The 22,335-nt window shown below is 44.2% G+C and overlaps 2 protein-coding genes across 2 annotated transcripts; both read right to left on the bottom strand.

The window, feature by feature from the left end:
• Nucleotides 1–1,568: 1,568 nt before the first annotated feature.
• LOC128319895 (perforin-1-like) lies at nt 1,569–5,669 on the bottom strand. The gene is made up of 5 exons (XM_053239327.1): nt 5,599–5,669; nt 3,958–4,513; nt 3,699–3,837; nt 3,319–3,533; nt 1,569–2,581 (listed from the first exon to the last, which is right to left on the bottom strand). Exons 2-5 carry the CDS (start codon nt 4,485–4,487, stop codon nt 1,702–1,704), a joined length of 1,764 nt encoding a protein of 587 aa, XP_053095302.1. The 5' UTR covers nt 4,488–4,513; nt 5,599–5,669; the 3' UTR covers nt 1,569–1,701.
• A 12,324-nt stretch (nt 5,670–17,993) lies between these two features.
• LOC113528097 (perforin-1-like) lies at nt 17,994–22,138 on the bottom strand. The gene is made up of 5 exons (XM_053239330.1): nt 22,067–22,138; nt 20,385–20,940; nt 20,126–20,264; nt 19,746–19,960; nt 17,994–19,028 (listed from the first exon to the last, which is right to left on the bottom strand). Exons 2-5 carry the CDS (start codon nt 20,912–20,914, stop codon nt 18,149–18,151), a joined length of 1,764 nt encoding a protein of 587 aa, XP_053095305.1. The 5' UTR covers nt 20,915–20,940; nt 22,067–22,138; the 3' UTR covers nt 17,994–18,148.
• Nucleotides 22,139–22,335: the final 197 nt, after the last annotated feature.

Raw genomic sequence — 22,335 nt, forward strand, 5'->3', positions numbered from 1 at the left:
TCATCACGCATTACTTGCCGGGTTTAACCCGCCTCATTTCTGTCTGCAGCTGACGCTTGACCACACCCCTGCTGCCACTATGACCTCACCAAGATATAGAGGGAGAACAGAAGAGGACCCAGCACTGAGCCTTGTGGGACACCAGTGGAGAGTCAGCATGGAGCAGATGTGGATCCCCTCCATGTCACCTGATATGACCATCCCTCCAGGTAGGAAGCAAACCATTGTCATGCTGTGCCACAAATACCAAGACTCACGAGGATTTCAGAAAGAAAAGAAAGAAGTGATACAGTAGTTCATGATGGGAATAACCCTTGCTGCCTTGAATGCAGTTGGTGCATGACCAGATGTTATGTAGTCATTAATGATAGTAGAGATGAAAGGGAGGAGGTCTGGTGAAATGGTGTGGATCATTGTGGAAGGGATGGGATCCAGTGGGCAGGTGGTGGGATTGCAGGACAAGATAATCTGCAGGATCTATTTTGTTAATAAAGGAGAAAAATGTACAGAAGAAAGAGGAAGAGAAGACTGAATGTGTTGTGTAGGAATGGGGTAGGAGCAAAGAGCAGGCAGATTTTACTTCATCTTCTCATCAGAGAAGGTGGTGAAGTCATCAGCTGTCAGGTGGGAGGGTGACGGAGGAGATGTTGTGGACTAAGATGAATGTTGTGGGGCTTGTGAGGATCATGTACAGATGCTTCCAGTTTTCCTTTTAAAAGGATGTCTTAGCAGCTGTCAAACCAGATGAGAGCTGGGACAGGTTAGAAAGGCCCATTAATATTAAACCAAAAATTTCAAATCTGATCTGAATGAAATCACTGTTTAATGGGAATTACGATAGTAAACTAGATTAAGTTTGGTTATTATCTATTGTGGTCATGTCATATGATGAAGTTGGATATTTATTAACCAAATTTAATGTAAACTTTGCCCTGACAACCCAGAGATGCCTGTCATTCAACAACATCAGAACAGTTCCACAATGCCACCCACTGTGATTGACAGTGGAGAGAGAGAGTATTCCCCTCCCACCCAGAGAGCATGGCCAATTTCCTTCCCTTGTGACATCATCAGGATTCATACTCATAATCAAACAACAAGAGGGTGAAAGCTAATTTTCACTTTTTTAAGTGATATGCCATTTAGGCAGTGCTAATGGAGTCTGTATCAGTTTCTGCTTTTTGCCCCCACTAGTTAATGAAAATGTGTGTGTGTGTGTATATATATATATATATATATATATATAAAAACATTTAAAATTATTTATGTTAATAGAACAGTTGTCTTTACAACCAAAGAGAGTTTTTGAAAGCAATAGTCTGCCCTGGTGGAAATGTCTTCTCTCAGGCTGCCAAAATAAAAGCCACACGTTGCAGTTCTCATTTTCTGTAAGACGTGAGGACTTTGTGGGTGTTCTTGAGATGTAAGAATGCATTTTACAAGTTGCAAATGTAACCCTCAAAATGTAACACTCAAAACAGTGTCTGGCATTTTTTCAAGAATATTTCAGCCAAAAAAAAACAAAAAAAGCAAAAGTGTTGCTTCATGAGACATTTATTAGGCTTTAAAAAGGTAAATGGCAGGAAAAATGAGCAGGAAAGATTTAGTTATAACGTGGCAATATTAAGTGCAACTATTCTACTTTAAAGATTTTAATAGCTGGCCTGAATTTGCAATAGGTTCACAAACTGCTCAATTGGTCTACAATTCAAAACCTGCAGCTTTGCGAATGTTGCTCTGGTTGAAGCGGGGAATGCGTTCATCAAGGAGCACTCCCATCTCCAGCAGCATGCCTCTGGGAATCGGACGAGCATGCCGGGAAACGTACACTTTCTCCAGCTGTGCCTCCATGGGAGAGGGCTTGTACTCCAAGCACGAAGAACCAGCCAAACCAGGGACGCACTTCACCTGCACTTTATAATACAGCATTCCGTGATTGAGCGCACAGACATTTTTCTCAACGCCAGATTTCAATTTAACAGTGCACCTCCCGAGAAGGTCATCATCCCAGCCACTGTCCCTGTCCCACACCTCCAGATTCACACTACTGAACTGAGTAAGGGCCACAGTTCTAAGGTCGAAATCCCAGTTCCATGTTGGAGAGTTTTTGTTCCAGATCACGGGTGTCTGGCCCAGGAAGATCTTTCCATTTTGGAAGAGCTTGACAAATCCGTCCGTCTGTTTGATGTAATCTCCATATAAACCTGTGGCTTTGATTGCAGTTACAGTGACATGAGCAAATCCTTTCTGAGTGGGGCAGCAGTTGAGGGCCACACCCTTGATGTGGTGGCAGCTGCAGATGCACGGCTCCTTAGGATTGGTCTTCACTCCAACCTTGCAACGGCTCGTGCAATTTTTCCACAGGCCTCTCTGGAGTACGTAGTCCTTGATGGCGTTACGCAAATGCTCTCGCCTCCGCCCCTTAGCCGGCATCAACTCATGAAGGGGCTCAAGTGAGTAGGAAAGCACATCAGGGTGAGCAGGCAGAGATGAGATCCACTCCTTATAGGCCTTCGGGTCATTATTTGATGAGAAAAGGAGGTCAGCATTCTGAACATGGCCACCAATCACATCTGTTTCCCTTTAAGAAAGAGAAGATGTCAGCAGTAAAACATGGATGTCAGCAGTACTGAATAAATTCCAAAATAAATGCTTTGTTCAACTGGTTATTAAATTATTAATAGAGGGCCTCTGGATAGAAGTAGAAGTCACAAAAAAGTTGTGGAAGTGCGCATTTTTACATCACAGCAGATCGATCAGGTATGAAGTTTGTAGGACAAACAAAGACCAAAATCATTATCATGAGAGTGTGAATATGGTGCAGTGCTTAATGATGCATTTACTTCTTTCATTCATCTTCAGTAACAGCTTTATCTTAATCAGTGTCAAGGTGGCTTGAATTAATTTCTTTATATTTTGATTTTGACAAGTAGAACCAGCTGTCTGTCAGAAAATATAACAGGCAGGTTCAAATAATAATAACTGTTGGAGCACGATTGGCCAAACTTTCTGCAAGAGTGGGATTGGTCAAACCTTCTGTGCAAGGTGAGACGGATTGTTGAAACTTTCTACGGGAGCAGTTAAGATTGGTCTAATTTTCTGTGGGAGCAGGATTTGTGAAACTTTCTGCGGGCATGGTCAGGACTGGTCAAATTCTCTGTGGTCTTACAATATTGTTATCAAATGCTACAGCTTTGTGACTTTTGTTGAAAGTCTTGGCATGCATAAAAAGTTACCAGGTGATTTTCACTGCCCCTGCTGGGAATCTGGTGTTCGTTGAACCACAGTTACTCCGAAAAAGTTAACAATGCTACAAACCTGTCACTGAAGCTGCTAGAGAAGCTCATTTTGTTCAGAGTCTTGTCCTTGACCTGCTTGCAGTGATGAGCCTCGGCCTCCTGACTTGTAGTTTTCATACTGGCAGAAGCCTCCACGTCCAGACATGTCTTCACTTCGTCCACAGTCAGACCCTGCAGGGATGCCTGGCACTCCCTGATGCTGGTCACAGAGCGAACCGCTCCACCCAGAGTCACCTGCACACAGCCACAGCATTTTCAGTCAAGAAGACCACACTTGTATTCATATTAGAACAAAAGTTGGACTACTCTAAAATTGAAGTGTACAAGGCTTTCTTTCCTACATGCTAGGAGAAAACAATTTGCATGTGTGTTTCAAAGTCTGTGGAAAATCTCATTCACCTTTGTGATGTAATGAGTACCAAACTTGTCAATCAGCTTGTAATAGAGTTGCTTTGTATGACGATTATATGTCGCAGGGAGGCTTCTGAATTCATCCCTCAGCTCTGGGTGCAGGATTGGACGGCTTGAAATCCTGTATCTAGAAGTTTGACCAGAAAATAGAGTACAAAAATAATAAATGTGCAGCATTTATTTAATTAAATATAAATTGTGCATATTTCAACATATGGAATTGACAAAACAAACTGTCATATCCTACCTGTAGTATCCACAGGAGACAGCATGGCTAGTGAAGCTGAACTTGTCTTTTTTGGTTTTCTCCATTGAATATTCAGCCAGCTTGGAGTGACTGCCTGCCAGCATCAGTGATGCGTCACCTTTTGTACTGATTATTTTTAAGCCTGTCTTCCAGTTGTTCTCGATAGAGGAGGTCATGGAGCTGACCAGGGCCTCACTGGACTGGTAGACGGAGCTGGACAACTTCATTTTGCACTTCTGATTCGGTCTCCAGTCCACCACAGAAACCGGGAGCTTCTGCTTTTGACCTCCCATGTAGGGGTTTTTACACAGAGTGCAGGACTTGTCCTTCTGGAGCCAGGAGCTCATGTCGAGGGCGAAGGCCCCTTTCAGTTGCATGGTGGTGATGTCAAAGCCTTCTCCTGCTAGGTTGGATCCTGGAGCGAAGTCGACATTGCGACACTGAGACTCTTTGGCCTTGAAGCAGGTCTGGCTGGTTGGAGGAAGGAGCAAATTGGCAATGACGGCCCAAATCAGAAGTGTCTGCAGCATGGCTGGACTTTCAGTGAGTCCTGTTTCTGTATTAAAAAATTAAGAGTGTAAATATAAAAAAAATTTAAGTTACTTCACTTTAAGTTACTGCACATACACAAAACGTACTTACACCACTTTTTATGGTGTTCATTTAACATTTGTAATAAAATAAATCTGTTTCCTTAATGATAAATTAAAATTAATACAGCACAAGTGAGTTTCAGGCAACAGGAAAAAATGCTGTGTCACATCTTCTAATACTGATCACGCACTTTTGCATTTCTCAATATCACCACCATCATCCAGAAAGTGCAAAAAAGCTCTACATCCTCTGGAAACTGAAGAATTGTAGAGTATAGAAACAGCTGTTGATAGAGTTCTAATGAGCAATGACATCCTGCATTACTGTCTGGTACGGCAATACTGACTCACACACCAAGAGTAAGGCACTGTGCACAAGGCCTTAAAAATAATTGGATATGATCAACCATCTGTGCAACCTCCCATTTAGCTAAAGACGCAGACTCCTGATGGCAAAAACATGCTGCTTCAGAAAGAACTTCCCTGCTCTCAGTCTATACTGCAATGGTATTTTTCCACACAAACCGTAATGTATTACTGTGTTATATCTGCATTCATTACTGTTACACACTACTGCTGCTACTACTGTATATTTCATTCATCCACTTGTGGTCTTGCACTTTGTTTAGTGAACCAAATTACCACTAACACAGATGTGTGGCAACAAACAATCTTGTATCTTGTAATTGTTTGATGTACTTATTTATAAAAAAAAATAATACAGTCATGACAATGTATGGTGCCTTTACACAAAAAAAAAAAAAAAAAAATATATATATATATATATATATATATATATATATATATATATACATATATATATATAACGATAGGTAAATATAGATGTCAGCATTGTGTAGCTTATAATTACAGTGATTTGGACCCTAAAACGTAGTTCCTAATCTGTGACAATAGTTTAGAAATATATTTACCTTTCAATAGATTTGCTCAAATAGTCAATATGCGTGATTGGGGAAAAAAAAAAATGAGTTATGAAAATGTCCATTAAAAGCGAACTTAATTGAAATGTAGGGCTCGTTTCACTTACCTCGATGTGTGTGAGAGCAGATATAACCTGTGAACTTTAAATGGGTCTTCAAAATGAAGCTTTTAGAACCTTTTAAATGTTCTTCTTTAGTTCTACATGGGGTATTTATACCCATGTGCAAGGCATGGGGCAGGACGATTTATAGGTCTATAAATAGGTCTATAAATTTGGAGGTGCTTGAACAAAAGTGTGACATTATATGCATGAGTGTGTGTAGTGTGTTAGGCTGTTATTATTAATTATTACATTGCAATGCTGTTGAATTCTAGACGCTCACACCTTACATTTTGGTACGTTTTTCTTATGATTTGTTTATTCATCAGTGCTATCAGATTACCTTAGATGTACAGAACTGGTAGAGTGTTTATTTTGTGTGTAGAGAACAAAACACATATGATTTATATTAATCTAACAGCTTTCTTTAGAACCAAAGAGAGTTTTTGAAAGCAATAGACAGTCTGATATTCTGATCTAACGGACATGTGTTCACTCAGGCTATGAAAATAAAAACCACTCATAGCTACAGAAATTTTCCGTAGGTTGTGTGGGCTTTGTGGTTGTGCCAGCAGTGTGAAGATGCTTTTTTAAAATTTGCAAATGTAAACGATTATTTTATTGTATTCTCAACACAACATCTAGCTTTCATCAAGAATATTTCCACAACATTTTGCTTCATGAGACATTCATTAAGCTTTCAAAAAGGCAATAGGCAGCACAAATGAGCAGGAAAGGTTTAGTGATAATGTGCCAATATTATGTGCACCTATTCTACTTTAAACATTATGATAGCTGACATGAATATGCAATAGCTGCACAAAGAACACAACTAGTCTACAATTCAAGACCTTTAGCTTTGCGAATATTGCTCTGGTTGAAGCGGGGAATGCGTTCATCGAGGAGCACTCCCATCTCCAGCAGCATCTGAATCGCTTTCCTCATCCCACACCTCCAGATTCACACTGCTGAACTGAGTAAGGTCCACAGTTCCAAGATGGAAATCCCTGTTCCATTTTGGCAAGTCGTGCCAAATGATCACCTGTCCCAGGTACATCTTCACCTCGTCCACACTCAGACCCTCCAAGATCACCTGGCACTCCCTGATGCTGGTCACAGAGTGAACCTCTCCACCCAGAGTCACCTGCACACAGCCACAGTGTTTCCAGTCAACAAAAGCACCCGTGTATTCATTCTGAAACTGTGAAGTTGTATTCATTGTTCATAAATAGACTACTTTAAAACTGAGGTGGACGAGGCTGCTTCACACTCTGTGTGAGTACCAAACTTGTCAATAAGCTTGTAATAGAGGTGCTTTGTAGACTCATCATATGTCTCAGGGAGACTTTCGAATTCATTATTTAGCTCTGGGTGTAGGAGTGGATGACTCGAAATGCTGTATCTAGAAGTCAGACCATAATGTAGAACTCAAAAACAATGATGAATGATGCTGTATTTGTATAAGTAATTGGAAATCAACATTAGAGGGCACTGTCAAAACACAAATTTTTCACATCCTACCCATAGTATCCACATGAGACAGCATGCCTGGTGAAGATGAACTTGTCTTCTTTGGTTTTCTCCATTGAATATTTGGCCAGCTTGGAGTTACTGCCTGCCAGTAACATTGATTCCTGGTCTTTTGGAGGTATTAATTGCAAGTCTGACTGACAGTTGTTCTCAATAGAGGAGGTGCTGGCGTTGACCAGGGCCTCACTGGACTGGTAGACGGAGCTGGACAACTTCATGGTGCACTTCTTACTTGGTCTCCAATCCACCACAGAAACTGGGAGCTTCTGCATTTGACCTCTCATGTAGGGGTTTTTACACAGAGTGCAGGACTTGTCCTTCTGGAGCCCGGAGCTCATGTCGAGGGCGAAGGCCCCTTTCAGTTGCAAGATGGTGATGTCAAAGCCTTCTCCTGCTAGGATGGATCCTGGAGCGAAGTCCACATGGCGACACTGAGACTCATTTGCCTTGAAGCAGGTCTGGCTGGTTGGAGGAGGGAGCAAATTAGCAAAGACAGCCCAAATCAGAAGTGTCTGCAGCATGGCTGGACTTTCACTGTGTCCTGTTTCTGTATTAAAAAATTCAAATTTTTTAAATATTAAAAAAATTTAAGTTAATTTGCTGCATAGACAAAATATACTTACACCACTTTTCAAGGTGTTCATTTAGCATCATTTAGATTTTATTCAAGCATTAACCAGAAATGTTTAAAATATAAATATGTTTATATAATATAATTAGAAATTATGTTAAAAATATGAAAAATTATATATGTTATACCATACAGGAACCACCCAAGAGATGCACATACCCATAGTCTATCAGGACCTGGCTGAAATTTTTAGCGAAGATAATGCCTCCAAGCTACCTCCTCATTGTCCTTGGGACTGTGTCTTCAACCTACTGGCAGATGCTACTCCCTCTAAATGCTGAGCATATCCTCTATCAATCCCAGAAACTAAAGCCATGGAAGAATACATTTGTGAAGCACTTGCACAGGGGTATATCTGCCCATCAACTTCTTCAGCTGTCTTCTTTGGCCTTGTGTCCACTATTGAAGCCTCAACAATGTCACTGTCAAGTACAGATATCCCAAGAGGAACATGTCCAGCAGGTGAAATCAGTACTCAGAAAACTTCTTGACAATCACCTATTCTTAAAAATATAAAAATGTGAGTTCCACCAAAAACCAGTATTGATGACGAAATGGACCAGTCAAAAGTGGAAGCATCACCTTCATAGCCGTAACCCAAGACAACTAAAGAACTACAGAAGTTCTTATGGTCTGTGAATTTCTACCGCCAGTTCATATGAGGGTTCAGCTCTGTGGCCGCAACCTTAACATCACTCCAGAGAGGAAAATCCAGAACCCTCAAATGGACTGAGGAATCCACTCAGGCATTCACTGCTCAAGTCCTGCTTCCACCCACATCCTGCATTAACTTGAACTTTCTCTTCATTGTGGAGGTTGATGCATCATGAAAATGGGGTTGGTGCATTATTATCACTATGACATGGGTCTCCTGCCAAAATGCATTCTTGTGCCTTCTTTTCAAAGAAACTAACTCCTGCAGAGTGAAATGAGGAAAAAGAGAGTTTTTATTTTATCCTTACCTAAAGACCTGCTTCTAAGAACGTCAAAGCCGATGCCTTGTGCGTATTTATGAAAATCCTCTAGAAAATGCCTCTCCTGACACTATCATCCCAGAATCCTGTATTGTAGCCCCAGTGCATTGGGAAATGACGGACGACATTAACAGAGAGCAACACAGTGATCCACCTCCACCAGAATGTCCACCTACTAGAACCTATGTGCCCCACTCCATGAGAGAAAATGTCATCCAGTGGGTGCACACTTTGCTGAGTTTGGGACATCCAGGCACCCAATGAACCACCAGGTTAGTTGAGTATAAATTCTGGTGAAGAAATTTAGCCTCTGATGTAGAGAGGTTTGCAAGAGAATGTTCAGTTTGTGCACAATCATGTATGTCAAGACATTTCCCCATTGATCTCCTTGAACCTTTACTTATTCCTCAACATCCTTGATCTCACATAGCACGTGAATTCATCACTGACCTCCCATCACCTCAGGGCAATACTACAATCCTCACCATCATTGACTGACTTTAAAGAGATATTTAGGTTCTACGGCCTTCCGGAAGATATATTCTCAGATAGGGGAGCTCAATGCACCTCATTAGTTTGGTGAGCTTTCTGCAAATGCTTAAATATTACTGTCAGTTTGTCTTCAGGATATCATCCACAGATTAACAGTCAGAGTGTACTTCTGAGTAGGGGGGTGGGGAGGTTTCTGCGGAGCTACTTCTCAAGCAACCGGCAGGAGTTGAGCCACTACTTATCCTAAGCTGAATATGCTAAAGACTTGCTCACACCAGGTACCCAGAGCCAATCCTCTGCCCCCACTGGCAGTTGATGGAGCACCTGCCTACAGTGTCTGAGAGCTCCTTAATTCCACTACTTCAGGGGATACTTCGTGGAGGGCTTCTTCTGCTTCTGTTTTACTGTTTGTACCATATATAAACCATGCACTCACAGCAAAGCCTTATAGTCTGCCTCAATATATTCTAGTAAGTTCTGAGCCTTTGTTACTCTCACTGGATCCTGTGTATGAGCTTTGCCTGTCTATCTCTATTTGTGGATTTTTGGCCTGTTGTGGATTTACTGTGTACCAACCTCTGCCTGTGTCTTGACATCAAACTTTGGAATTGTTTTGGACTCTGGGTATTTCTTACCTACCACATATGACCTGGTTCTGTTTTTGTATTACCCCTTTGACTATTGTGTGTGTGCTTGCAATAAACTTCTTGCAGATGGATCCAAACCACCCCCTAAAGTCTACCTTTTTACAGCAGTGTTGTTGATGTTGATTCTCAATCTAGATTCTCTAAATCTAGATTCTCAGTGCAGAACAAAACACATATGATTTATGTTAACCTAAGCTTTCTTTAGAACCAAAGAGAGAAAACAATAGCCACTATGTTGTTCTGCCCTGGCGGACACATCTTCCCTCAAGTTCTCAAAATCAAAACCACATGTAGCAATTCTGACATTCTGTAAGTCTTGCGGGTTTTCTTGAGGAGGTTTTCTTGATGCTTTTTAAAATGTGCAAATGTAAGCTTTATTAGACATGCCACACTATATCTGTTTTTTTTTTCAGGAATACTTCAGCAATATTTCAAGAATACATTGCTTCATGACTCTTATTAGGCATTAAAAAAAGACAATGGCAGCACAAATGAGCAGGAAAAGTAGATACTAATAATACACCAATATTATGTGCAAATATTCTACTTTAGAAATTGTAATAGCTGGTGTTAATATGCAATTTACAAACTACACAATTGTACCAATATTTTGCTTCATTAGACTTTTATTAAGCTTTGAAAAAGGCAAAAGGCAGCACAAATGAGCACGAAAGGTTTAGTAATAGTGTTCCAATATTATTTGCACCTATTCTACTTTAAACATTATGATAGCTGGTGTGACTTTGTATTAGTTGTACAAAGAACACATTTGGCCTACAATTCAAGACCTTTAACTTTGCGAATGTTGCTCTGGGTGAAGCAGGGAATGCATTCATCGAGGAGCACTCCCATCTCCAGCAGCATACCTCTGGGAATCTGGTGAGCATTCCGGGAGTCATGTGCTTTCTCCAGCTGTGCCTCCATGGGAGAGGGATTGTACTCCAAGCATGAAGGGACCAGTCAATCCAGGGATGCACTTCACCTGCACTTTATAATACAGCATTCCATGATTGAGTGCACAGACATTTTCCTCAACTCCAGATTTCAGTGGAACATTGCATTCCCCGAGAAGGTCAATATTTGACTTACTGTCCTCATCCCATACCTCTAACTTCACACTGCTGAAATGAATAAGGTCCATAGTTCCAAGATTGAAATCCCAGTCCCACCTGGGTGAGTTGTCATTCTGAATCACAGATGTCTGGCCTCTGTTGATCTTACCGTTGAGGAGGATCTTCATGAATGCATCTGTCGCATCCAAGAAATCGTCTCCAGGTTATGCATGTAACCATGGTTCCCCGAGGGAACAAGATGTTGCGTCGAAACACTATGGGAACGCCTTCAGTGTGACCGCGCTCTGAATCACATGTGTAATCATTCCAATGGATGGGCAAGACGTCACAGGCGGGGTGATGTAGCGACCCGGAAGCATAAAAGCCCGAGCGGTAAACGCCACGCTAGCTTCTGAGAAATGAGGCAAGCGCGGCAGGGATGCCGGAAGTGTGGCACTGAGACGCAGCGTCTCGTTCCCTCAGGGAACCATGGTTACATGCGTAACCTGGAGACGTTCCCCTTCAGGAACTCGAGCTGCGTCGAAACGCTATGGGAACGAGTATGCCCACGCTGCCAGACTTACAAATCCCTGCCTAGTGTGGAAAAGGCACAGCTCAAGGCAAAAGGACAGTAGAGCCGGGAGTTGCTTGCACATCCAGGCTGTAGAACCTGGCAAACGTCCGGGGCGTGCACCAACCCACCACGTTGCAGATGTCCTGCATGGACACACCTGCCAGAAAGGCCTTCGAGGCCGCCACACCTCGTGTAGAGTGAGCCTTGACCCCCAAGGGTGAGGGGAGACCAGAGGACTCATAAGCCAGGGAAATGGCCTCCACAATCCACCGGCTGAGGGCCTGCTTGGTAGCAGGAAGACCCCTCTTCGGGGGACCAAAGCATATAAGCAATTGGTCCGCCCTCCTCCACAGGGCAGCTCTGTGGACGTTCTCCTCTTTAGGCTCGAAGGAGAGGTTACAGTGAGCCTCTAAAACCAGGGCCAGGTCCCAAGGAGGGACCCGAGATCGCACTGGAGGTCTGAGCCTCAGCGCACCGCGGAGGAAACGTGTAACCAGGGGGTGCCTGCCCACTGACTGACCACCGAGAGGGGCGTGGTCTGCCGCAATAGCCACCACGTAGACCTTCAGGGTGGAGTGGGTCAGCCCTGCGGAGAGACGGGCCTGCAGGAACTCCAGCACTGCACCAACTGGGCAGTGAACAGGGTCGAGCCAGCGGTCTCCGCACCAGGAAGTGAAAATTTTCCACTTCAGGGCGTACAGTTTCCTCGTTGAGGGAGCTCTGGACTGGAGGATGGTCTCAACAACCTCGGCTGAGAGACCACACGGTGACTGTGAGTGTACCTAACCACTTTCCTTCTCTTTCTGCTGAGCTACACTCCTGAGCTGCTGGTGATCCAGACCCCCCTACGCTCTGGACCAGATGAGCATCACTCCTGAGCTGCTGGTAATCCAGACCCCCCCCCTCTTCACCCTTCACACTGGACCTGTCCACCGGCAATGCTTCACACTGCCACAAAGACGCTTCAGCTGTTTTCTATAGACTACACCAACACACATTGTACACACACACACGCGCACTACAGTGTAAACCCATATGAGGATGGGTTCTCTGTTGAGTCTGTTGAGTTTCTTCCTATCACCATCTCAGGGAGTTTTTCCTTGCCACCGTCGCCCTGCTTGCTCATCAGAGACGTCACACACACACACACACACACACACACACACTTCAGTTTACCTTTGTTTGTGTAAAGCTGCTTTGAGACAATGACCTTTGTAAAAAAGCGCTATACAAATAAAAATGAATTGAAATGAATTGAATTGAACCGGAAGCTCTGAGTTGTGCCCCCTCAGAGGCCACACCCACAGCTTCCACAACTCCGGGCGGGGACGAAGGATGTTGCCCCTCGCCTGTCAGAGGAGGTCCCTCCTGACGGGAATCTCCCATGGAGAGCCGTCGAGAAGGGAAATCAGGTCCGAGAACCATACTCGGCCCGGCCAGAACGGGGCTACTAGCAGCAAGCAGACCCCGTCCTGGCGCACTCTGTACCATAGCATCCAGTCCTAGGGGAGCTGGATGAGTCAGAGAGAACCAGAGGGGACAGTGCGACGTCTCCTGAGTCGCAAACAGATCCACCTGAGCTCATCTGAACATACGCCATATCTGCTCCACCACCTTGGGGTGGAGCCTCCATTCCCCGGGCATCGGCCCCTGCCTCGACAGGGCGTCTGCTCCCATATTGAGATGGCCAGGGATATAAACTGCTCTCAGCGAGAGGAGTTTCCCCTGGGACCACACAAGGATCTGGAGCGCCAGCCTGTAAAGGGGGCAAGAGCACAGACCTCCCTGGTGGTTGATATAAGAGACCACTGCCATGTTGTCGGTGCGCACCAACACGTGGCGACCTTTTAGGTCCGGGAGAAAGTGTTTCAGTGCTAGAAACACGGCCAGCATCTCCAGGCAGTAGATGTGCCAAGTGAGATGGTAGCCGCTCCACAGACCACGGGCAGAGCGGCCACTCATGACTGCTCCCCATCCGGTGAGAGATGCATCCGTCGCTAGCATTACGCGGCGACAAGGAGCTCCCAGCACCGGGCCCTGAGACAAGAACCCAGGTTCCCTCCACATGTCTAAGGCACGTAGGCACCGCCGCGTGACCTTGATCTTGCGGAGCGGGTTTCCCCTCGGGGAGAACCCCCTGGTCTTGAGCCACCACTGTAGGGGTCTCATGTACAGCAGGCCAAAAGGTATTACGTTGGATGCAGCTGCCATCAGACCCAGCAGTCTCTGAAACTGCTTCACAGTGAGTGACCGGCCTTCTCTCACTGTCGCGGCTGCTGTGAGGATCGACTCGATCCGAGCAGGAGACAGACGTGCCTGCATCGCGGTCGAATCCCACACCGCGCCCAGATAAGTGATTCTCTGTACTGGAGGAAGCACACTTTTCTCGGCGTTCAGTCTTAACCCCAGCTCCTTCATATGGGCGAGAACGACATCTCGACGCCGAACTGCCATCTGCTCCGATCGAGCTAATATCAACCAGTCGTCGATATAATTCAGTATGCGGATGCCCCAGAGTCGCATAGGAGCCAGAGCAGCATCCACACACTTCGTGAAGGTGTGGTGTGAGAGTGCTAGGCCGAACGGAAGAACCCGATATTGGTAAGCTTCGCCCCCTAAAGCGAACCTCAGGAACTTCCTGTATTGAGGAAGGATGGAGATATGGAAATATGCATCCCTTAGGTCGATCGTGACAAACCAGTCCTCGGAGCTGATCTGAGACACGACCTGTGTTACCGGGAGCATCCTGAACTTCAGTCGTGCGACTGAGAGGTTCAACTGCCGCAAGTCCCAAAACGGGACGCAGCCCTCCACCCTTCTTGGGAACAATGAAGTACCGGCTGTAGAGCCCGGACTCTCTGTCACGAGGAGGGACCACCTCGATGGCCTCCTTCCTCAGGAGAGTGTGTACTTCCTGTTCCATTACCACAGCCTGCTCGGGACCCACCAGAGTGGGAAGAACCCCGGAAAAGCGAGACGGAGGAGAGCCGAACTAAATTCGGTAGCCTCTCTCTACAGTACGCAGGACCCATTGAGAGACATTCGGCAGAAGTTTCCACGCTGCCAAATAGCTCACTAAGGGGATCATCCTCTCGAGACTGACCTCTGGTACGGCGAGAGCGGCTAGCTTGGTGCCCTGGAGCGGCGAACCGACAGGGAACGACGGAACTAGCTGCTCCGAAGGCCTCCAAAGAGGCCGCGAGCCTCCCAGACCCGCTATGTTCCCGGGCGAGAACTGGGAGAAACGCTCGCCGGAGAACGCTGCGCCCTGAAGCACCATAGGTGGCAGGGTTGGCAGACCGACCTCCCGAGGGCACTGAGGCGAGACGGGCACCGTATAATGAGGTGTACACCGTCCCGCCCCAGAGGGGCCCGCCCTCGGAAGCCCTGGGCCCAAGGCGTCAGGACTTCTTAGCCACGGCCCTCCTTGCCAAAAGAACGGTCCTCAGATCCGTCTTCGTGTCAGAGGGACCGGGCCCAGAGCGCCTAAAACGCTGTCCGCTCTCGCCCCGTTTCAGTTTCGTTTTGTCCTTGGCCTTAAGCATGCCGCAGACAACACAGAAAGACAAACAATAGACAGACAATATCACACAGAGCGCTTGCTGAATGACAGAAAGCTAGCGCGGCGTTTGCCGCTCGGGCTTTTATGCTTCCGGGTCGCTATGTCACCCCGCCCGTGACGTCTCGCCCATACATTGGACTGATTACACATGTTATTCAGAGCGTGGTCACGCTGAAGGCGTTTCCATAGCATTTCGACGCAGCTTTTTACTAAATTTTTACTCCATTTTTACTAAATACTGATAGAATTACTGTTGTATTTAGCATCTTCCTTTTTGTTTTAGAAAACAAACTGGCTTGCTGTCCTTTTTGCAAGTGAGATGGGCTGTTTCCTGTTTTAGCACGTCTTGACGTCTTAGTTAGATGTCCGAATCGGTTGATCAAGTAGGGATTACCAATAGTGAATTGCATTTTTGCAAAATGCATGTTGGCTATTCTAGTTTTACTACATCAAGGTGTGGAAAAACAGGAAATCACACATTCTTTTAAAGTGTGAAAATTAACAATACAATACTGTGTGACAGAACAATAAATATCAGAACAATAAAAAATTAAATTCTAGTTTAATGGTGGGATTTCTCTGAAAGTGCTTGGTAAAAAGGTAGGTCTTCAGTGTTCATTTGAAGACAGCCAGTGATACAGCTGTTCAGACAGCTAGGAGAAATTTGTCAGCTTGGGAGAGTTGGTTGTCCATGGTTACCCCAAGGTTACCCCAGTAGACAGAGGCCAACCCTACGAGGATCCTGAGGCATCCAGAGATGGACCTGCTCTAGCTGGTTTCTGCCTCGTGAGGACTTGGGTATTCAAAGCAACGCTGCCAACCCTATCTGGACTTTGAGGAAGACAACAACCTCCAAATTAATATACACATAAAATTCTACATGACTATAAATAAATGCAGAAAGGACATTGTTCATATCACACTCTCCAGTGTCACCCAAATGAGGATGGGTTCCCTTTTGAGTCTGGTTCCTCTCAAGGTTTCTTCCTCATATCATCTAAGGCCACAGTCGCCACAGTCGCCTCAGGCTTGCTCACTAGGGATAATTTTGTCTAACATCTAGGACTGTTTGCATGTTTTTGTTTCTGTTTGCATGCTTTTTGTTTCTTATGTTCTGTAAAGCTGCTTTGAGACAATGTTCATTGTTAAACGCGCTATACAAATAAAATCTAATTGAATTGAATCTCCCATGTCAGCAAGCTCTCCCATGTACAGCAGCTCAGTTTTGCTGGGGTTAAGGTTCAGCTGATGAACTGCCATCCGTTATGAGATGTAAACAAGACAAGAAACAAGAATGTCTAATTAGAGGATGAGTTGAGTTTCATCAACATAGCAGCAGTATGAAAACCCATGTGAGGATAAGACTGTGGCAGCAGGGGCGTGGTCGAGCGTCAGCTGCGGACGGAGAGGAGGTGGGTTGAACCGGCAGGTAATGCGTGATGATTCTGCATTGACGTAATCCTCAAACTTACTGTCGATGTGATCGATCACCAGGATTTGAATATGCCATAGACAAATCAACTGCTGGCAGCCACTGATCAATCACACGGACATTAAGTTTGAGGATTACCTCAACACAGAATCATCACGCATTACTTGCCGGGTTCAACCCGCCTCATTTCTGTCTGCAGCTGACGCTTGACCACACCCCTGCTGCCACTATGACCTCACCAAGATATAGAGGGAGAACAGAAGAGGACCCAGCACTGAGCCTTGTGGGACACCAGTGGAGAGTCAGCATGGAGCAGATGTGGATCCCCTCCATGTCACCTGATATGACCATCCCTCCAGGTAGGAAGCAAACCATTGTCATGCTATGCCACAAATACCAAGACTCATGAGGATTTCAGAAAGAAAAGAAAGAAGTGATACAGTAGTTCAGGATGGGAATAACCCTTGCTGCCTTGAATGCAGTTGGTACATGACCAGATGTTATGTAGTCATTAATGATAGTAGAGATGAAAGCGTGGAGGTCTGGTGAAATGGTGTGGATCATTGTGGAAGGGATGGGATCCAGTGGGCAGGTGGTGGGATTGCAGGACAAGATAATCTGCGGGATCTATTTTGTTAATAAAGGAGAAAAATGTACAGAAGAAAGAGGAAGAGAAGACTGAATGTGTAGTGTAGGAATAGGGGTAGGAGCGAAGAGCAGGCAGATTTTACTTCATCTTCTCATCAAAGAAGGTGGTGAAGTCATCAGCTGTCGGGGGGAGGGTGATGGAGTAGTGCTGTGGACTAAGAAGTGAAGAAAAAATGTTGTGGGGCTTGTGAGGATCATGTACAGTTGCTTCCAGTTTTCCTTTTAAAAGGATGTCTTAGCAGCTGTCAAACCAGATGAGAGCTGGGACAGGTTAAAAAGGCCCAGTCATATTAAACCAAAAATTTCAAATCTGATCTGAATGAAATCACTGTTTAATGGGAATTACCATAGTAAACTAGATTAAGTTTGGTTATTATCTATTGTGGTCATGTCATATGATGAAGTTGGATATTTATTAACCAAATTTAATGTAAACTTTGCCCTGACAACCCAGAGATGCCTGTCATTCAACAACATCAGAACAGTTCCACAGTGCCACCCACTGTGATTGACAGTGGAGAGAGAGAGTATTCCCCTCCCACCCAGAGAGCATGGCCAATTTCCTTCCCTTGTGACATCATCAGGATTCATACTCATAATCAAACAACAAGAGGGTGAAAGCTAATTTTCACTTTTTTAAGTGATATGCCATTTAGGCGGTGCTAATGGAGTCTGTATCAGTTTGTACTTTTTGCCCCCACTAGGTAATGTGGGTGTTCTTGAGATGTAAGAATGCATTTTACAAGTTGCAAATGTAACCCATAATATTACCGGACACTCAAAACAGTGTCTGGCATTTTTTCAAGAATATTTCAGCCAAAAAAAACCCCCCAAAAAAAACCCCAAAGGTGTTGCTTCATGAGACATTTATTAGGCTTTAAAAAGGTAAATTGCAGCAGAAATGAGCAGGAAAGATTTAGTCATAACGTGGCAACATTAAGTGCAACTATTCTACTTTAAAGATTTTAATAGCTGGCCTGAATTTGCAATAGGTTCACAAACTGCTCAATTGGTCTACAATTCAAAACCTGCAGCTTTGCGAATGTTGCTCTGGTTGAAGCGGGGAATGCGTTCATCAAGGAGCACTCCCATCTCCAGCAGCATGCCTCTGGGAATCGGACGAGCATGCCGGGAAACGTACACTTTCTCCAGCTGTGCCTCCATGGGAGAGGGCTTGTACACCATGCACGAAGAACCAGCCAAACCAGGGACGCACTTCACCTGCACTTTATAATACAGCACTCCGTGATTGAGTGCACAGACATTTTTCTTAACGCCAGATTTCAATTTAACAGTGCACCTCCCGAGAAGGTCATCATCCCAGCCGCTGTCCCTGTCCCACACCTCCAGATTCACACTGCTGAACTGAGTAAGGACCACAGTTCCAAGATTGAAATCCCAGTTCCATGTTGGAGAGTTTTTGTTCCAGATCACTGGTGTCTGGCCCCGGAAGATATGTCCATTTTGGAAGAGCTTGACAAATCCATCCGTCTGTGTAACATAATCTCCATATAAACCTGTGGCTTTGATTGCAGTTACAGTGACCTGAGCAAATCCTTTCTGAGTGGGGCAGCAGTTGAGGGCCACACCCTTGATGTGGTGGCAGCTGCAGATGCATGGCTCCTTAGGATTGGTCTTCACTCCGACCTTGCAACGGCTCGTGCAATTTTTCCACAGGCCTCTCTGGAGTACGTAGTCCTTGATGGCGTTACGCAAATGCTCTTGCCTCCGCCCCTTAGCCGGCATCAACTCATGAAGGGGTTCAAGTGAGTAGGAAAGCACATCAGGGTGAGCAGGCAGAGATGAGACCCACTCCTTATAGGCCTTCGGGTCATTATTTGATGAGAAAAGGAGGTCAGCGTTCTGAACATGGCCACCAATCACATCTGTTTCCCTTCAAGAAAGAGAGGAGTAACATGTATGTCAGCAGTACTGAATAAATTCCAAAATAAATGCTTTGTTCAACTGGTTATTAAATTATTAATAGCGGGCCTCTGGATAGAAGTAGAAGTCACAAAAAGTTGTGGAAGTGGGCATTTTTACATCACAGCAGATCGATCAGGTATGAAGTTTGTAGGACAAACAAAGACCAAATTCATTATCATGAGAGTGTGAATATGGTGCAGTGCTTAATGATGCATTTACTTCTTTCATTCATCTTCAGTAACAGCTTTATCTTAATCATTGTCAAGGTGGCTTGAATTAATTTCTTTATATTTTGATTTTGAACAGCTGTCTGTCAGAAAATATAACAGGCAGGTTCAAATAATAATAACTGTTGGAGCACGATTGGCCAAACTTTCTGCAAGAGTGGGATTGGTCAAACTTTCTGTGCAAGGTGAGAGGGATTGTTGGAACTTTCTACGGGAGCAGTTAAGATTGGTCTAATTTTTTGTGGGAGCAGGATTTGTGAAACTTTCTGTGGGCATGGCTAGGACTGGTCAAATTCTCTGTGGTCTTAAAGTATTGTTATCAAATGCTACAGCTTTGTGACTTTTGTTAAAAGTCTTGGCATGCATAAAAAGTTACCAGGTGATTTTCACTGCTCCTGCTGGGAGTCTGGTGTTCGTTGAACCACAGTTACTCCGAAAAAGTTAACAATGCTACAAACCTGTCACTGAAGCTGCTAGAGAAGCTCTTTTTGTTCAGAGTCTTGTCCTTGACCTGCTTGCAGTGACGTGCCTCGGCCTGCCGGCTTGCAGTTTTCATACTGGCAGAAGCCTCCACGTCCAGACACATCTTCACTTCGTCCACACTCAGACCCTGCAGGGATGCCTGGCACTCCTTGATGCTGGTCACAGAGCGAACCTCTCCACCCAGAGTCACCTGCACACAGCCGCAGCATTTTCAGTCAAGAAGACCACACTTGTATTCATTCTAGAACAAAAGTTGGACTACTCTAAAATTGAAGTGTACAAGGCTTTCTTTCTTACATGCTAGGAGAAAACAATTTGCATGTGTGTTTCAAAGTCTGTGGAAAATCTCATTCACCTTTGTGATGTAATGAGTACCAAACTTGTCAATCAGCTTGTAATAGAGTTGCTTTGTACGACGATTATATGTCGCAGGGAGGCTTCTGAATTCATCCCTCAGCTCTGGGTGCAGGACTGGACGGCTCGAAATCCTGTATCTAAAAGGTTCACCAGGAAATAGAGTACAAAAATAATAAATGTGCAGCATTTATTTAGTTAAATATAAATTGTGCATATTTCAACATATGGAATTGACAAAACAAACTGTCATATCGTACCTGTAGTATCCACAGGAGACAGCATGGCGGGTGAAGCTGAACTTATCTTTTTTGGTTTTCTGCATTGAATATTCAGCCAGCTTGGAGTGACTGCCTGCCAGCATCAGTGATGCGGGACCTTTTTTAGTGGGTATTTTTAAGCCTGTCTTCCAGTTGTTTTCGATAGAGGAGGTGCTGGAGCTGACCAGGGCCTCACTGGACTGGTAGACGGAGCTGGACAACTTCATTTTGCACTTCTGATTCGGTCTCCAATCCACCACAGAAACCGGGAGCTTCTGCTTTTGACCTCCCATGTAAGGGTTTTTACACAGAGTGCAGGACTTGTCCTTCTGGAGCCAGGAGCTCATGTCGAGGGCGAAGGCCCCTTTCCGTTGCATGGTGGTGATGTCAAAGCCTTCTCCTGCTAGGTTGGATCCTGGAGCGAAGTCCACATTGCGACACTGAGACTCCTTCGCCTTGAAGCAGGTCTGGCTGGTTGGAGGAAGGAGCAAATTGGCAACGACGGCCCAAATCAGAAGTGTCTGCAGCATGGCTGGACTTGGAGTGTGTCCTTTTTCTGTATTAAAAAAGTAAGAGTGTAAATCTAAAAAAAATTTAAGTTACTTCACTTTAAGTTACTTCACATACACAAAACATACTTACACCACTTTTTATGGTGTTCATTTAGCATTTGTAATAAAATAAATCTGTTTCCTTAATGATAAATTAAAATTAATACAGCACAAGTGAGTTTCAGGCAACAGGAAAAGATGCTGTGTCACATCTACTAATACTGATCACGCACTTTTGCATTTCTCAATATCACCACCATCATCCAGAAAGTGCAAAAAAGGTCTACATCCTCTGGAAACTGAAAAATCGTAGAGTGTAGAAACAGCTGTTGATAGAGTTCTACTCAGCAATGATCCAAAGTATGCTGACATCCTGCATTACTGTCTCGTACGGCAGTACTGACTCACACACCAAGAGTAAGGCATTGTGCACAAGGCCTTAAAAATAATTGGATATGATCAACCATCAGTGCAACCTCCCATTTAGCTAAAGACACAGACTCCTGATGACAAAAACATGCTGCTTCAGAAAGAACTTCCCTGCTCTCAGTCTATACTGCAATGGTATTTTTCCACACAAACCGTAATGTATTACTGTGTTATATCTGCATTCATTACTGTTACACACTACTGCTGCTGTTTAATCCATCAGTACCATCAGTATCATTCATCCACTTGTGGTCTTGCACTTTGTTTAGTGAACCAGATTACCACCAACACAGATGTGTGGCAACAAACAATCTTGTATCTTGTAATTGTTTGATGTCCTTATTTATAAAAAATTAATACAGTCATGACAATGTATGGTGCCTTTACACCAATACATATATATATATATATATATATATATATATATATGTATATATATATATATATATATATATATAGAGAGAGAGAGAGAGAGAGAGAGAGAACAGTAGGTAGATATAGATATCAGCATTGTGTAGCTTATAATTACAGTGATTTGGACCCCAAAACATAGTTCCTAATCTGTGACAATAGTTTAGAAATATATTTACCATTCAGTAGATTTGCTTAAATAGTCAATATATGTGATTGGGGAAAAAAATGAGTTATGAAAATGTCCATTAAAAGCGGACTTAATTGAAATGTAGGGCTCGTTTCACTTACCTTGATGTGTGTATGAGCAGATATAACCTGTGCACTTTAAATGGGTCTTCAAAATGAATCTTTTAGAACCTTTTAAATGTTCTTCTTTAGTTCTACATGGGGTATTTATACCCATGTGCAAGACATGGGGCAGGACGATTTATAGGTCTATAAATAGGTCTGTAAATTTGGAGAGGCTTGAACAAAAGTGTGACATTATATGCATCAGTGTGTGTAGTGTGTTAGGCTGTTATTATTAATTATTACATTGCAATGCTGTTGAATTCTAG

This window comes from Pangasianodon hypophthalmus, chromosome 13, assembly GCF_027358585.1.
Source record: "Pangasianodon hypophthalmus isolate fPanHyp1 chromosome 13, fPanHyp1.pri, whole genome shotgun sequence".
Lineage (NCBI taxonomy): Eukaryota > Metazoa > Chordata > Actinopteri > Siluriformes > Pangasiidae > Pangasianodon > Pangasianodon hypophthalmus.